This window comes from Hemiscyllium ocellatum, chromosome 16, assembly GCF_020745735.1.
Source record: "Hemiscyllium ocellatum isolate sHemOce1 chromosome 16, sHemOce1.pat.X.cur, whole genome shotgun sequence".
NCBI lineage: Eukaryota > Metazoa > Chordata > Chondrichthyes > Orectolobiformes > Hemiscylliidae > Hemiscyllium > Hemiscyllium ocellatum.
Genome location: NC_083416.1, coordinates 14,761,346 through 14,778,895, shown reverse-complemented (window position 1 = coordinate 14,778,895; position 17,550 = coordinate 14,761,346). Strand labels below are relative to the sequence as shown.

At 41.2% G+C, this 17,550-nt stretch overlaps 1 protein-coding gene across 2 annotated transcripts in view; it reads right to left on the bottom strand.

Moving 5' to 3' along the window:
- Positions 1–696: 696 nt before the first annotated feature.
- The window catches only part of LOC132823343 (eukaryotic peptide chain release factor subunit 1), a 67,002-nt gene continuing 50,148 nt past the window's right edge, over positions 697–17,550 (bottom strand). Inside the window, exons 6-10 of one of the 2 annotated variants that reach the window (XM_060837058.1) lie at positions 14,260–14,389; positions 13,672–13,827; positions 13,469–13,533; positions 11,321–11,468; positions 697–3,627 (exon numbers count right to left, since the gene is read on the bottom strand). In XM_060837058.1, coding sequence (XP_060693041.1) covers positions 3,545–3,627; positions 11,321–11,468; positions 13,469–13,533; positions 13,672–13,827; positions 14,260–14,389 — 582 coding nt within the window. In that variant the 3' untranslated portion in view covers positions 697–3,544. Of the gene's footprint in view, positions 3,628–11,320; positions 11,469–12,519; positions 12,586–13,468; positions 13,534–13,671; positions 13,828–14,259; positions 14,390–17,550 lie in introns of those variants that run through there. The other variant, XM_060837059.1, reaches the window with a different exon arrangement.

The window sequence follows — 17,550 nt, the reverse complement described above, 5'->3', positions numbered from 1 at the left end:
ATGGCCCTCTTCTACATTAATCCTGTGATTTGGTTCTATTGATACTGATCAATAGAAACTGATCAAAACTGATCAATTATGAATGGGATCACAATGAAGTCAGTAGCAGTCATTTGGTCTCCTCAGGTCAGAGGCCATTGAACTGCCTATTTCTCATGTAGATTCCTACCTGTCCCCATCCAATAACTGCACTAGTTTTGTCCAATAGGGATCATGGAACAAATGACAGAAAGCTGGTACTGCACTCCAGTTAGCTGTGTTGATTGGACATCTAGTTTGCAATGCAAAGTGACTCCAACAGCACAGGTTCAATTCCCATACTGTCTGAGATCACGAGTCATATACGAGTCACACATGAAGATCCCATTTTCTCAATCTCACCCCTTGCCTGGGGTTTGGTGTTCCTCAGGTTAAATTCAACATCAGTTATCTCTAATGATACAAAACCCCATGGTTTTCTGGTGACTTTACTCGGCTGCTCTCCTGAGTCAGGAAGGGGTCTGAGACCAACTGTTAACTATGGCCTCATGACCAGGATGAGCTGCTGTTGTGGATTGATTACACATGGTATCATCTACTTTCTCCTGTCCAGTTTCACAGTGCCTTTGCAAACTACTGTTATGAGGGACAATCTTAAGTTCTACTGAGATTCAAGTTTCCTCTAACAGCTCAAAATAACAAGACTCAAACCAATGATATTCTTAAATATGGTTTTAATACTCTTCTCCATTTCTGTACATCACAACACCAAGTTGCTGCTTGGAATCTTTCTGCAGAGGCTGCAGTGCACGAAAGCTGAGATCGACCCCTTTTCTCTGAATTCAATAGATCACTTCCTCATCAGGAGAATACATTGGTCAAAGAAATACAAAAAACATTTTGGCATCATTTCCAAACTTAAATAGTAAACATTAAAACTACAAAAGGAGCTGCATACTTTCCAATGCATACTTCTTATACCAAGCAGTGGGCTATTTGAAAAAGTAAATATATATTTATTTATATATATATATATTCTTCTGGTTTATGTATCAAAATGGCCCCATTTACACAGTATGAGCAACCCAGTGCTAAAAGCATGGTCCAGCACAATTCTCTTTTGGACAGGAGCTGGGGAGGACAAATAGAAGGACATTGCATTTTTGCTCTTGACCTCAATGCAAGTTCTCCATAAATTCTTTTGAGTACTGAAAACTTCAAAGGCCAAAATGACAAAAACAGAATTGCAATCATGTCATGATCTGCACATTTGCTTTCTTAATTCTAGTTTATATATTCAGCATTAGAAATTTACTCATTTAAAACAGAAGACTATTTTTGGATGTTTTGACAGAAAAGCACATTTCAAAAAGCTGCAAACGGATTTCAGTACTCTCAAAGTTTTTTGAAAACTTAACATTCTAATCCTGACAATGAACAGAAGCATAGTGGGAAACTGATTTCAAATTGACAACTCTCTACAGTGTATTATTGTATTCAATTAAATATACATCTTGCTAGAAAGAGACTTTGGGAACCATATACGAGTCACATTACAAAGTTGATGATATGAATAGGTGGAGGCTCTTGTTGATTAATGGCAATGGTGTTATATGCATTGAATAGTTGTCAAATAGGAAAGAAATCCTAATTCATATTAAGTGAACTACACTGTAACACTGGGACTGAGTTAAAGAGTTTGAGAAAGATGTTGTATTTTTGAAAATTCTAATCAGGAACCATCTCCCCCATTATCTGATCCGACTAAGACCACATCCCAACACAATCACTGCCTTCCTCTTATCCATTAGATGATTTCACAGATAAACAGATATATGTTTGATTTCAATATTATGTCATGCATGTTACAAGCAGTCACTCAGAACATTATAGTGTGTGCAATGTACATTGACTTGTCCCACCTTTAAATTAGAAAACGTCACTGCATTTTTCAGTACTCATTATTGAAATGTGACAAGTGATACAATTTAGTTAACAACCCTAATGACTTTGCCTCAACTATATTAACAAGTGACTACTTAAAACACAAGGAATAGCAGATCCTATCCAACAAGAGATTTCAGTAAACAGGCTGCTCAACAAAACCTTCCTTTGACATCTGCCCTCCATCTATGTCCCAATCAAAGCCTGTCCAACAATTCAGCTCCATCCCAATGTCAATGTTCACTGACAGTCCCTTTGTACTAATATGACCTCACTGCTCTGTGTGGTTTTAATGTTCTATTCTAACCAGTTTACAGTTTGATTACAATAATCATGCTCTCGTTACCATTTTTCTTCAATTGTTCTGGTTCAACAACAGCCACCTTACTCGGTTTGTCCAGGTTGCTGGATCGTCATACCAGGGGTTTAAATTTGAGCTTCTTTGCACTGTCTCAACAGGAACTCAAACCCCAATGGAAATGTGATACCTGCGTCAAATGAGTGGATGATGGTGCCTGGATGCCTTTGCTAGAATGTGGGGCTATCTAGAATCACACAGACATCAATTTTCCAATTTGCAGTTTGTGCAGCAGAGGCTGGGTCCTGCAGCATGATCCCAAGGGTGCATGCTCGTACTGTACCAACAATAAACCCCAATATGGAGCAGATCCTAAGTTAATACAATACATAGCCATCTAGATCAAAACCATCACACATCCCAAATTTAGAACTTACTGGCTCTCGACTTGCAAGCAGCCAAAGGAAACCCACTGTTCATACAGTTGAATGGGAACTCTAGTTTAAAACCATCGAGACCACTGCAGGTACAAATATTGCTTGGGGTTACAGCACCTTATACCACCACTAGATATCGCTAGCACCCATCCTGTCAATACCTAGCAGCAGGCAAAATGCTACTTAAATGACCCCCTCTTCAATTTTTTTATATATAAAAGGCTTGAGGGACTCTTTCCTACTCCCTCCGCAAAGGCGGAAGCCAAAAAGAAAATTGGTTGCGAATTTGAAAATTCGCCTGTACCCCCACTTTATTTCAAATAGATTAACTTTAATTACTTGCATGACAAAGGCCTTATTATAGCCCCCACCCCCTCATGTACAGCCATGGCTCACTATAACCCATGTAAATGGGGTCATACACTGCACAAGTTACTCAAGTTGCCTTTTATTCCCAATATAGAAACTCTCTCCAAGGGGGAAAACAGAGAGCTCATCTCCATTCAGCCTGCAGAAATGAAGTTCAATAGCATTCCATTTTTATTATTTGCCTCTACATATGGAGGTAAAAAAATCTGAATTTCATAAAATACAACAGCAACAAAAGTCCCATTGAAGTAAAAATTAAAAAAAAAAGAAATTTTCAAAAGATTAGTCCAAACTGGCATTAGGAACACAGTAGTTTGGTGTTGCTGCTGTATTGACACTATGAGAAATCGAAGAGTGTTATCTTTTTTAAATTCACCATCTCCAATGTATTTAGAGTATCACAAGTTGTGTAAATGTCTGTTCTAAGGCAGGGATTGATTATTCCGCTGTGGATCTTCACTCCTTGGGTTGGATGCTGGAGGGTTAGGCACCTGTAACCAGACCTAGTCCAAACTACCTAGTAGTCGTCCAGGTCATAAAAGTCTTCCTCATCTCCCTGGTATTCCATACCTTGAAAGTCCACTCGGTACCGCAGGATACCTGTTTAAAACAATAGACTTAACATACACAGCACCTTTAACAGCCTCAGGATGCCCTAAAGCCCGTAAGAAATAATCGAATACAGACACTGCTGAAATACATGAAGTATGGTAGCTACGTTATACTGAGTAAACTTTCCAAAGTGTTCTGGGTGTCCTGTACATTTGATGAATTATTTATCACCTTTTTCTTAGCTTTAATCACTATCTGGATATTAGTATTCTTACCTAGCTCCCCCATTCAAGTCACACAGATCTAAATTGATATTATTTCATAATAAAAATTTGATTTTACACTGATGGAGGAGATAAATTGCTAACTGGAATCAAAGACATGACTGTCAAGAGGTCAGGATCAGGCATTTTTCCAAATAGAGTCATAGAGATGTACAGCACGGAAACAGACCCGTCCGTCCAACCCATCCATGTCGACCAGATATCCCAACCCAATCTAGTCCCACCTGCCAGAACACGGCCCATATCCTCCCAAACCCTTCCTATTCATATACCTATCCAAATGCCTCTTGAATGCTGCAACTGTACCAGCCTCCACCACTTCCTCTGGCAGCTCATTCCATACACATACCAGCCTCTGTGAAAACGTTGCCCCTTAGGTCTCTTCTTTATCTTTCCTCTCTCACCCTAAGCCTATGCCTCTAGCTCTGGACTCCACAACCCCAGGGAAAAGACTTTGCCTATTTACCTTACCCAAGCCCCTGATAAATTTTGTAAACCTCTATAAGGTCACCCCTCAGCCTCCGACGCTCCAGGGAAAACAGCCCCAGCCTGTTCAGCCTCTCCCTGTAGCTCAAATCCTCCAACCCTGGCAACATCCTTGTAAATCTTTTCTGAGACCTTTCAAGTTTCACAACATCTTTCCAATAGGAAGGAGACCAGAATTGCACGCAGTATTCCAACAGTGGCCTAATCAATGTCCTGTACAGCCGCAACATGACCTCACAACTCCTGTACTCAATACTCTGACCAATAAAGGAAAGCATACCAAATGCCTTCTACATTATCCTATCTACCGGTGACTCCACTTTCAAGGAGCTGCACTCCAAGGTCTCTTTGTTCAGCAACACTTCCTAGGACCTTAGCATTAAGTGTATAAATCCTGCTAAGATTTGCTTTCCCAAAGTGCAGCACTTCATAATTATCTGAATTGAACTCCATCTGCCACTTATCAGCCCATTGGCCCATCTGGTCCAGATCCTGTTGTAATCGGAGGTAACCCTCTTTGCTGTCCACTACACCTCCAATTTTGGTGTCATCTGCAAATTTACTAACTGCACCTCTTATGCTCGCATCCAAATCATTTACGTAAATGACAAAATGTAGAGGAGCCAGCACCGGTCCTTGTGGCACTCCACTGGTCACAGGCCTTCAGTCTGAAAAACAACCCTCCACCACCACCCTCTGTCTTCTACCTTTGAGCCAGTTCTGTATCCAAATGGCTAGTTCTCTGTATTGCATGAGATCTAACCTTGCTAATCAGTCTCTCATGGGGAACCTTGTTGAATACCTTACTGAAGTCCATATAGATCACATCCACCATTCTGCCCTCATCAATCTTCTTTATGACTTCTTCAAAAAAAAACTCAATCAAGTTTGTGAGACATGATTTCCCACGCACAAAGTCATGTTGACTATCCCTAATCAGTCCTTGCCTTTCCAAATACACGTACATCCTGTCCCTCAGGATTCCCGCCAACAACTTGCCCACCACCGTCAGGCTCACTGGTCTATCGTTCCCTGGCTCATCTTAACCGCCCTTCTTAAAACAGTGGCACCACGTTTGCCAACCTCCAGTCTTCCGGCACCTCACCTGTGACGATCGATGATCCACATATCTCAGCAAGAGACTCAGCAATCACTTCTCTAGCTTCCCACAGAGTTCTCGGGTACACCTGATCAGGACCTGGGGATTTATCCACCTTTTCCCAGTTCAAGACATCCAGCACTTCCTTCTCTGTAATCTGGACATTTTGTAAGATTTCACCATCTATTTCCCTACAATCTATATCTTCCATATCCTTTTCCACAGTAAATACTGATGCATAATATTCACTTAGTATCTCCCCCATTTTCTGTGGCTACACACAAAGGCCGCCTTGCTGATCTTTGAGGGGCCCTATTCTTTCCCTCGTTACCCATTTTGTCCTTAATATATTTGTAAAAACCCTTTGGATTTTCCTTAATTCTATTTGCCAATGCTATCTCATGTCCCCTTTTTGCCCTCCTGATTTCTCTCTTCAGTAATACTCCTACTTTCTTTATACTCTAAGGATTCACTCGATCTATCCTGTCTATACCTCACATATGCTTCCTTCTTTTTCTTAACCAAACCCTCAATTTCTTTAGTTGGCAACACAGTCGCAATTCATCCAGATCCAACAGGACTTGCATGACAATACTATGGCTTTAAGAGGTTATAAAGTCCTGTTTTTTTTATTATTAGGCTGCTTTAAAGGCAGAGGTGCCAAACAGTCCACCAGACCCATGACAATAAACAGCATGTTTTTAAAAAAATAAGTTGTAACAATAGAAGTTGCCTGAATGGGTGTGATAAAGCTCCAACAGAACAGGATTTTGTAGTTATCAGCAGTTGTTGTTGGGAACCCAGTGGGGCTGGAAGCTGCAGTAAATCTCTCCCAGGTGCTATCGTCAATTTTCTCCTGATGTTTCTTCCTCCTGGGCTACCAGAGTTGCATGAGAGACAATATTTTCTGAATTTGCCATTTGCCAAAGGTGCATTTATGGGATATTACTATATTGGACAGCTAATTAGTAATAGTTACTGCATCTATTATTTTGTTAAGTTTTCTAACAGAGTTGTTATTCCAAATTTTTTCTTCCTTTTATATTTTAACTAGAGCGGATGAGTACCTGAGTTTTGCTTTAAATCTGGTAGTTTAGCCAATCAAATTGCATCTGGAACACAACACCTTCTATTTACCTTTAAAATAAGAAAACATTAGGTCTACACTGTCTTCTGAATACTTCAAAGGGGTTTGGTGTAGTCCATAATACTTATCTGTTTGTTTTATGACAAATTAGCTCATTAATTTTTGATCCTGCACAAGTTGGTTTTAAGGCTAGGTCGGTGTTTATTTAAAAGGTTTACATGTGCAAGGTTGTAGAGTGGAAGGTTTGTGGTAGGATTAGATAGTTTTGTCAGTTATAAAAAACCACTGCACTGTGAAATTCCAGTGAAGAATTTTCTCCCCATGGGTAAGGCCCTAGGGAGTGTTGTTGAACAAAGAGACCTTGGAGTGCAGGTTCATAGCTCCTTGAAAGTGGAGTCACAGGTAGATAAGGTAGTGAAGCAGCCGTTTGGTATGCTTCCTTTATTGGTCAGAGTATTGAGTACACGAGTTGGGAGGTCATGTTGCGGCTGTACAGGACATTGGTTAGGTCACTGTTGGAATATTGCGTGCAGTTCTGGTCTCCTTCCTATCGGAAAGATGTCGTGAAACCTGAAAGCGTTCAGAAAAGATTTACAAGGATGTTGCCAGGGTTGGAGGATTTGAGCTACAGAGAGAGGCTGAACAGGCTGGGGCTGAGGGGTGACCTTATAGAGGTTTACGAAATTATGAGAGGCGTGGATAGGATAAATAGACAAAGTCTTTTCCCTGGGGTCGAGGAGTCCAGAACTAGAGGGCATAGGTTTAGGGTTGGAGGGGAAAGACATAAAAGAGACTTAAGGGGCAACTTTCTCACACAGAGGGTGGTATATGTATGGAAACAGCTGCCAGAGGATGTGGAGGAGGCTGGTACAATTGCAACATTTAAGAGGCATTTGGATAGGTATATGAATAGGAAGGTTTTGGAGGGATATGGGCCATGTTCTGGCAGGTGGGACTAGATTGGGTTGGGATATCTGGTCGGCATGGACGGGTTGGACCAAAGGATCCGTTTCCATGCTGTACATCTCTATGACTCTGACTCTATAATGCCCCAAAACTCCACTAACAGTGGAGGTTTCTTTGTTGTAACGGTATTGTTTGCATTCTCTAGAGTTTAGAAGAATGAGGGGTAATCTCTTAGTAATTTCCAAAAATCTTAAAAGGATAGATAAGTAGATACACAAAGTATCCTGGGTGTGCAGTTTCAGAATAAACAGTAAACCAATTAGGACTGAGATGAGGATGAATTTCTTCACTCATGAGGGTGGTGAACCTTTGCAATTCTCTATTTCAGATGCTGTGGAGGCTCAACCAGAATGTTTAAGACCGAAATATCATTGCTAATGACATCAAGGGACAGGGGGATAGCAATGGGAAAGTGGTACTGAGGTAGATGATAAGTCTTCATCTCCAATGACACAGCAGGCTCAAGGGCTGAATGGTCAACAGCGGTGCCCGTGCTTGTGCTTTTAGAAATCCTGTCTTCATCTTTGTATCATCGGCTGGAGGTTATTGAAGACAGATGGCAAGGAAAAGCCAGGGAACTATAGACTGGTGAGCCTGATGTCAGTGGTGGACATGTTGTTGGAGGGGATTCAGAGGGACAGGATTTACATGTATTTGGAAAGACAAGGATTTATTTGGGATAGTCAACATGACTTTGTACGTGGAAAATAATATCTCACTAACTTGACTTTTTTTAAGAAGTGACCAAGAAGATAGATGAAGGCAGAACAAAGGACGTTGTCTTTATTGACCTCAGTAAGGTGTTTGACAAGGTTCTGCATGCTGGAGTGGTTAGAGGTGTTAGATCACAAGGAACGTAGCAAAGCCAGCCATTTGGATACAGAACTGGCTCAAAGGTAGAAGACAGAGGGCGGTGGTGGAGGGCTGCTTTTCAGACTGGAGGCCTGTGACCAGTGGAGTGCCACAAGGATCGGTGCTGGGTCCACTGCTTTTTGATATTTATGTAATTGAGTTCGGTGTAAATATAGGAACAATAGTTAGTAAGTTTGAAGATGACACCAAAACTGGTGGTGTAGTGGACAGCAAAGGTTACCTCAGAGTACATCAAGGGCCTTGATCAGATGGGCCAATGGGCTGAGGATTGGCAGATGGAGTTTAATTTCAATAAATGCGAGGTGTGCATTTTGGAAAAGCAAATCAGGGCAGGACTTATACACTTAATGGTAAGGTCCTGGAGAGTGATGCCTATCAAAAGTCCTCCGGATACAGGTTTCTAGTTCCTTGAAAGTGGAGCCACAGGCAGACAGGGTGGTGAAGGTAGCATTTGGTGTCCTTGCCTTTATTGGTCAGATGTTAGGAGGTTGTGCTATGGCTGTACAAGACATTGGTTAGGCCAACTTTGGCAAACTTCATTCAATTCTGGTGTCCCTGCCATAGGAAAGATATTGTTAAACTTGATAAGATTCAGGAAAGACTGACAAGGATGTTGCCAAGATAGGGGAGTTTGAGATATAGGGAGAAGATGAATATGCTGTGGCCATTTTGCCTGGAGTGTCGGAGGCTGAGGGGTGACGTTAAAGTAGTTTATAAAATCATGAGGGGTATACATAGGATAAATAGCCAAGATGTTTCCACCAGGATAGCAGAATCTAAAACTAGAGGGGATTTGTTTAAGAAGAGAAGATAGATTTAAAAGGGACTTAAGGAACAACTTTTTCATGCAGAGTGGTGCATGTATAGATTGAGCTGCGAGAAGTGGTGGTGGGAGCTTGCACAACTACATTTAAAAGCCACCCAGCTTGGTATATGAATAGGAAAGGTTTAGAGGGATATGGGACAAATGCTGGCAAATGAGATTAGCATTTCTGGTCAGCATGGACGAGTGGGACTGAAGGGTCTGTTTCTGTGCTGCACTGTAAATCTCTATGACTTTATCTTCAGTTGATATATCATGTGACCTATCTTCAGTGTAACCTCTTACTTGTAAACAAACTCAAGTATTTGTCTTCGTCTGACTATAATGGACCAGCAATTTGGCATTTAGTATGGAAACATGCCCTTTGGCCCAACTCATCCGTGCCAACCAAGTTTCCCAAACTGAATAGTTCCATTTACCTGAACTAGTCCCAAATCCTTCTCAACCTTTCCTATCCACGTACCTGCCCAAATGTCCTTCTAAAGAGGCACCTGCGTCTACCACATGCTCTGGCAGCTTGGACCATACATGTACGATCCTCTATAAAATCTCTCCTCCCCTTCTTAAACTCTCTAGTTTTGGACTTCCCTCCTCAGGGGAAACGATCTTGCGTTCACCATATCTATGCCCCCTTTTATTTTATAAATTCCAATAAGATCGTCCCTCATCCTCCAACGCACAAGTGAGGACTGTAGATGCTGGAGATCAGAGTCAAGATTAGAGTGGTGCTGCAAATGCACAGCATGTCAGGCAGCACCTGAGGAACTGGAAAATCGACATTTTGGGCAGGAGTGATTCCTGATGAAGGGCTCCTGCCCGAAACGTCGATTTTCCTGTTCCTCGGATGCTACGTCAGCCTCCACGCTCCAGGAGAAAATGTCCCCGCCTACCAGCCTGTCCTAATAACTCAAACCCTCCAGGCTTGGCAACATGCCTTTTCTTTGCACCCTTTCCATTTTAATAACATTGTTCGATAACAGGGCAACCAGAATTGTACACAGAATTCCAAATGTGGCCTCACCAATGTCTTGTACAGCAGTAAGATGGCACCTCAACTCCTGTAATCCATGCTCTGACCAATGAAGATAAGCATGCCAAAAACCTCCTCCATCTTGCCTACCTGCGATGCCACTTTGAGGCAACTATACATCTGCGCCCTGAGGTCTCTCACTTAAATAACAGTCCCCAGGCCCCTTACATTAACTAAGCAAGCCCTACCTTGGTTTTGTTTTACCAAAATGCAACACCCCGCATTTATCTGAAATAAACTCAGCCACTGGCAGTTGATCAGGATCCCATTGTTCATTTAGATAACCTTCTTCACTGTCCACTATACTACCAGTTTGGCGTCATCCACAAACTTACTATGCCTCCTGTATTGACATCAAAATCCTTTCTATAAACGACAAATAACAATGGACCCAGCACCAATCCTTGCAGCACACTGCTAGTCACAGGCCTCCGGTCTGCAAAACAACTCTCTACCACCACCCTCTGTCTCCAAACATCAAGTTCATTTTGAATCCAATTGCTGACTCGCCCTGGATCCCATGTGACTTATTTTTAATAATCAGTCTATCCTGTGGTACCTTGTCAAAGGCCTTGCTGAAATCCATGCAGAGATCTACCACTCTTCCCTCATCTATCTTCTTGGTCATCTCTTCAAACAACTTCAGTCAGGTTTGAGACACAATTTGCCATGCATAAGGTGATGCTCACTATCCCTTATAAGTACTTGCCTTTCCAAATGTATGTAGATTCTGTCTCTCAGAATCCCCTCCCAACAACTTACTCACCATTGATGAGAAAGTGAGGTCTGCAGATGTTGGAGATCAGAGCCGAGTGTTGCTGGAAAAGCGCAACAGGTCAGGCAGCATCCAAGGAACAGGAAATTCGAGGTTTCGGGCATCATCCTGATGAAGGGCTTATGCCCAAAACGTCGAATCTCCTGTTCCGTGGATGCTGCCTGACCTGCTGCACTTTTCCAGCTATCACCATTCATGTCAGACTCACCGGTCTAGTGCTTTTGGAAGTACAGATTAGCGAATGGTGGGTATTATGATTCAACAGCAACAGTTGGTCAGTTGACTATACAATTCACAGCTCAAACGTGCAGCTCTTACCACCAATCCCACCAAAGCCTTTCACAAACTGAGATCCTTCTTGCGACTTGTCTGTGACGATCTCCAGGGTAGCTCCAAATTTTTTGTAGTTGTTGGCAAACCACTCCAGGAGGGGCATGCTTTCTATCAGTTCATGTTCCTGTCCAGTCTACATTTTTGTTTTTTTTTAAAAAATAGAAGAAACAAAACCAAAATGAATTTTACATTTTGCAACTTCAACTTTGTTCCTCACTGAAATTTTAAGACGACCATCTATCTGTAATTAATATAACTACACCCATATCTAGCACTTCAGTGTTGAGTTTTGCGTGTAAAAAGTGGCACACACGATAGTGTCACAATCCGCAATATATGGTCTTACCTATATGTAATCAAGTTCAAAATAGGCAATGTTTTAACCCGAAGAATAACTGAGACTCAACCCAGAATGCCTTCATTTCAATCCAGTCAGTTGTTAACTTGAAGCAATAATATCAAGGTATGAAAAACAGCAACAAATCTTAATTAATCCCCATTCACAACTCACGTTCATTAGATAAAATCTATTGCAGCACTAAAAAAAATGTGAATAAGGTTTTGAGTGAATGCATTTGACTTGGTTACTCCATAGCAACCAGCAGACACATGACAAAAAAAATTCAGGACACTGTGTACAAATCTAACTATCAAAGTGCTTCGCTCACAAGGCTTATCTCGTGTCAGAGAATAGAGTTATTTCACTGGTCAAGAAGGTAAAGGAAAGTGAAACTTAAGACAAAATTCACACTCAAAGTACATGTAAACAGTTTCTTGGGAGTACAGAATTGGAATCGTGTTGAAAGGAGAGATATGTTGTTGAAGCAAGCTTTGAGCAAATGTAAATGAGCCACATTACAAGCTCCACCAATTATCTTAAATTGGTGGTTAGTGTAGCTATTTGCAGACTCACGATTGGTCAGCAAGTGCTGAAAGTTGTCGGCAAACCACTCCAGGAGAGGCATACTTTTTATCATGTTCCTGTCTATTCTAATTTGTTTTGAAATAGAAATGCCCAAAAGTGACTTTTTTTTTTTGAGTTTTGCAAGCACGGGCTGGTTGAGTTCAGTCTCTAATCTATGCATTATGAACAACCGAAGGAACATGCTGTTTGGTCTGATCAGCCAATTGTTGGGCCTACGTACCTGGCATCACACTGGCACTGAATTTAAGATAATCAGTCGAGCTTGTACTGTGGCTCATTTACCCTTGCTAGAAGCGACATACATTCGTACACAGGGACCCGTCCTCTGCAAACAAAAGGAAAATGTTCAAGCCTTGCACTTTACTGAATTACTCAGGAGTTTTGGGAGCGTACATCTCCCACAGCTTTCTCCATGGCAATGCTTCTACCAAAGTCAGCTGGCCAACCAATCAACTGTCTTTTCGCCTGAGTATAAATTGCAGCGATCATTTAAAATTTAGCATTTCCTTTGTCCTTGTAAGTGTAAGACAAAAAGTTCTGGCAACAGGTCTTACTTCACAGCAATATTCAAAAGTGTGCGCAAAAACTGAATGATGTGTTTTGCTGTGAACTTCATTGTTCTATTGCCTGCTGGACATAGCTCAGCCGACTGTGCATTTTTCCAGTTTGAATCTTTCAGTTAATCCTGAATTGATTTGCCTTCAACCGTCTAGGTCTCAAGTTTTTGATATCTCTCTCAACCTCTGTCTCTGTCCTCCTCTGTAATCGACTCCCGACATCTCTTCACCTTTCTCTCTTCTCTTAAAACACTTCATAAAACTAACATCTTGGATTAAACGTTTGGTCAGCCCTCCGAATGTCTCATCATTGGTTCAATATAATTTTTTTTTATTATGCATCAATGAAACAGTTTGAAGGTGCACCTCAATAACCATTAGATAATTTACAAGCTCCGTGACCACATCCTAAATGCAAGTCGGTGCCATCTCGGGTTGAACGGTGGCGGGTGGGGGGGTGGCGGGGGGGGAGAAAGAGTCTACACAAACCAGTGACCTTTCATAGGTCTCATGTTAGAGATCCCACATATGACAGTCATTCCTAGCAAACACCCCTCATTTTAATCAAAATCAAAAACATTTAGAATGCAAAGCCTCAAAAATTGCCTTTCACCCCATTTGCTGCTGTTTTGTGTACAAATAAAACTGTACCTCTTTGTCTGTGAAATGGGATTTATCCTTCTCTTGTTCAGGTGTCAGGTACAAGATTTTCTCTTCTAGGAAATTAGAAGACAATTAATATGCCTGCTTATTTCAAATATCAGTTATATATTAACAATTACATCCAGTCTTAACTACATCCTACGAAGTGTAAACATGATGGTGAAAAATTGACAGAGGAGATTTCCAAATACCTTCTGTGCCGTGACAGCGGAGAACATATCGCATTATATCTAGATTTTCGTAAACTATCAGAATTTCAACTGCACCCATCTCCAGCGCTTTCAACGTGTCATCCACTCCGAAGCAGTATTTTCCTGTATCCTGGCTGATTTCATCAAAATATCGCCCTAAATTTTTTAAAAAATTATGGTTTAAACCAAAATGATCCAACAAAAGAAACAAAGAATACACACCAACATAAGTAACAGGACCCTGTTGGTTATTTTCTCTGGTCACTCTCCACTCAACTTTACTCAAAGTAACCGTATATACAGAGAGTAGGTGAGGGTAATACAACATTCAATGAGAGTTTATGACTCCAGGTGGAACACCACTGCCATCGGGCCAGTAAAGAGCAACCATCATCAACTCCATTATCTCACTGCAATTGATTGAATTTTGCAGTGGGAGGATTGGCTGTCATGCTTCCTACATGATAGTTTCGTGACTGTCTATAACGTGCTCTGAGACAGAGACTGTGAAAGGCATCATAAAATGCGAGCATTCTTTTTAAAAGAAATCTAAAACATTTGCAGAGAACAACAGCCGGAATTTCTTACCTATTAGTTTCTTCTCCTGAATGAACTTCACACTGGACAAGACTTCAGCCGACAGTTCGATTGCTTGATTAAAACCATTCTCACCTCCATAAGAGATGTCCACTAGTTTCAGTACTTTGCTCTGCAATCGCTGTGCACAAAAGCATAAAGATATATGATGAGGCAAGTATTTCCAGTAATCTAAGAAAAAAAACACCATTAGATCAAACAGTACAGAAGTGGCAGTCTCCCATTTCCAATTTACACTTGCATGGCTTTTAAATACCAAAATAAATCCTTAATAGTTATGGATCACAGGCAAGGTAGCGCAGACTGGAGCCAGACTGTGCCCAAACTCAGTGGAGCCATTTCCTCCACGGGTGAAAACTAGAGGTCTTTACAGGCACAGAAAAACTTGACATAGCCTGTTTCCTTCATTTGCAGATAGCTCACGTTACTGACTGCAGAATTTGGTGTTATGATTCAAGTTCTCCAGCAGCAAGGAAGTGTTAGGAAGTTGAAGGTATGTACTGTAACTTTACAGTACCTTTGAGAGAGAGAATGAAAGCTGAAAGCTGGCAAACACCTGTCGTCATGCGACTGACTAGCATTCACAGAGTGTGCTGGAGAATTAAAGATGTAACATTTGGCTGTAACCTAGATATCCCAGTTGTTTTTACAGCAGTTCAAATTAAGCCAAGATAATAAAGTGAAACATATTTTTAATTTTATTATTTTGACAACATCGAACCAATGAGAGGATCCGATATTTGGGGTATAAAAAAAAGCAGGCATTTTGGACAATTGGCCAGAAAGAGCACTAACTGCCACTGAAAGACTGCTATTCACAACACTCTGTCAAAGGCACCTTTTTCATGTGAAATATCTTTGCAACAGAAGTCTGAGGACGACCCAGGGAGATCTACAAACAGGGGAAGACTAACGCTGGAGACAACAGCCACTGCTTGGTTTTGAAAAATTAAGTTGCTGTAAATTTAATAGGGACTTTATTGGATCAGTATTGTTATACAGTGGGAGATAGATAACAAACCTTTAAGAGAAAGGAGGCATAGAGTTGGAAATAGTTGTTGTTTAATGTTCACTTTTAGAGTTAAAGAATAAATTGATATTTTTGTGTTAAATAATGGAATTTGAGTGGTTCTCTGTCACTCATATTTTAACAGATTATGAGACGAGGTGAGCTTTACTGTGTTGTGTTAAATTAGCTGAAGGATTTACCAGCACTAACAAAGATAGCCTCTTTCAGCACAACTACAATCAGGGCAAAAGTATAAATCAAACAGTACAGAATGCCAGTTCTGAAGAACAGTCAAACTCGACTCGAAACAACATCGCTGCTTTTCTGTCCACAGATGCTGCTACACCGGAGCTTCACCAACATCTATGTTTGCTACAAGATCACAGCCCCACAAGCTTCTGAACACCCTGCTTTATTGTGTTATTCTAGCTAAAGCTGACACAAGGGACCTGGAGATGAAAATAAAATAAAGAATCGCAGGTGATGGAAATCTGAAACAAAACAGAACTATGAGAGAAACTCAGATTTGGCACATTTGTGGACAGAAAGCAGAATTAATGTTTCAAATCCAGCGACCCTTCTTCCATAATGTTTCTGTACTTGGAAATAAGCAGTCTCTTTCGAGCCAGCTGTGAACAAAAGAAAGCAAAGACTCATAATTCTAGAACAGGCTCTCATGCTTTTATTGTTACAACACCTCAAAACAGAACTTCTGGTGTGTGTGTGTGTGTGTGTGTGTGTGTGTGTGTGTGTGTGTGTGTGTGTGTGTGTGAGGAAGCTATTGTTAGCTTAATGACTTTCCAATTAAGCCCACTGGGTGGGCCATCAACACCTGAAGTGCCTGTCATGTGAATGAGGTCAAAGTGTGCTGAATTGCTCAAATATACAAATCTGAGCTTCTAAGTCGCTGTTCGACCTTCACAGACAAAGGAGGACTCCAAGCCAAGTTGCCCTTTCTGCTTGTCGAGTCTTCACCTGTGATGGGACTACCTCACTGAATGCACTATCCATGACTTGTTCAGCATCACGTATGCTTCACAGTGAATTCACTTGTAGCTTCAGTTCTGAAATACAATTTGCCAAAAAGCTGCAGTTGGACACACTTCTTGCACACGTTGTCACCATGGTAACCAGACCAGTCAAAGGAAAGTTCTACACGGTGAACAAAACAGATTGGTGGGGGATGGAGAAACTGGTGAATTAAAGTAGAGGGTTTACTTTCTAAATGCAGGATAACAGGCAGAAGACAGTGGTCTCACCAAATGCTGTCTCAACACCATGAGAAAAGTCGCACCTCCCAGAAATCACAAGATACTAAACAAAAATCAGAAAATGGGTTCTTTTTAATTCTGACATTGCTTGATCCTTGTAACACAAAAAGTTAAGGAATCTGAAGCAAATGTTGACATATGCAATTATTTCACAGCTTGGACATTAACTTGATGAATAATGCAACAGATCAAGGAATAAATGGTTGAACACTTTCTCCTTTCCTCAACACAAAGTTTTGGTGAAAATCAAAATCCGTAACACCTGTTGATGCTGAAAACAATCAATACTGGGGGTGCTGTCAGACAGTGAAGTAGTAAAAACATTTGCATCACAATACGAATGAGGAATTCTTTCTGGATTCAAATCTAAATTCTAAATGAAAAGTAACTTTCCAAAGCTGTAGAACAAATCCATCCTTCATAGAATCTATATATTGCAGAAAGAGTCAGTTCGGCCCATCAAGTGCAGCAACGCTCCAAGAAACAACTAACCCAAACCCACCCTAGCTCCATAGTCTTGCAATTACCATGGCCAATCCACCTAATTTACACATCCCTGTACATTATGAGGTAATTTAGCATGGCCAATCCCATACCTTTATCACCCCTGACACGGGTCTTTGTGGTCATCAGGAAGCTCCTTCCTGCATTTACCTGTAGTAATTTTATAGGTTTCTATGAGACCCCCTCATTCTTCTAAACTTCAATGAATACAGTCGAACCAATCCAGTGTGACTTCATACAGCAACCCTACCATTCCAGGAACCATTCTGGTAAACCTTTGGTACACTCCTTCCATAGCCAGAACATCCTTCCTCAGATAAGGAGACCAAAACTGCACACAATGCTTCAGCTATGGTTTCCCCAAGGCGCTGTTCAATTACAGCAAGATGCTCCTGAACCTGTTCTCGAATCCTTTTGTCTTCTTCATTGCCTGCTGCATCTGCTTTCACACGTTTTGCAACTGATGTACAACAGCCAGTTCTTGCTGCACCTCCCTCT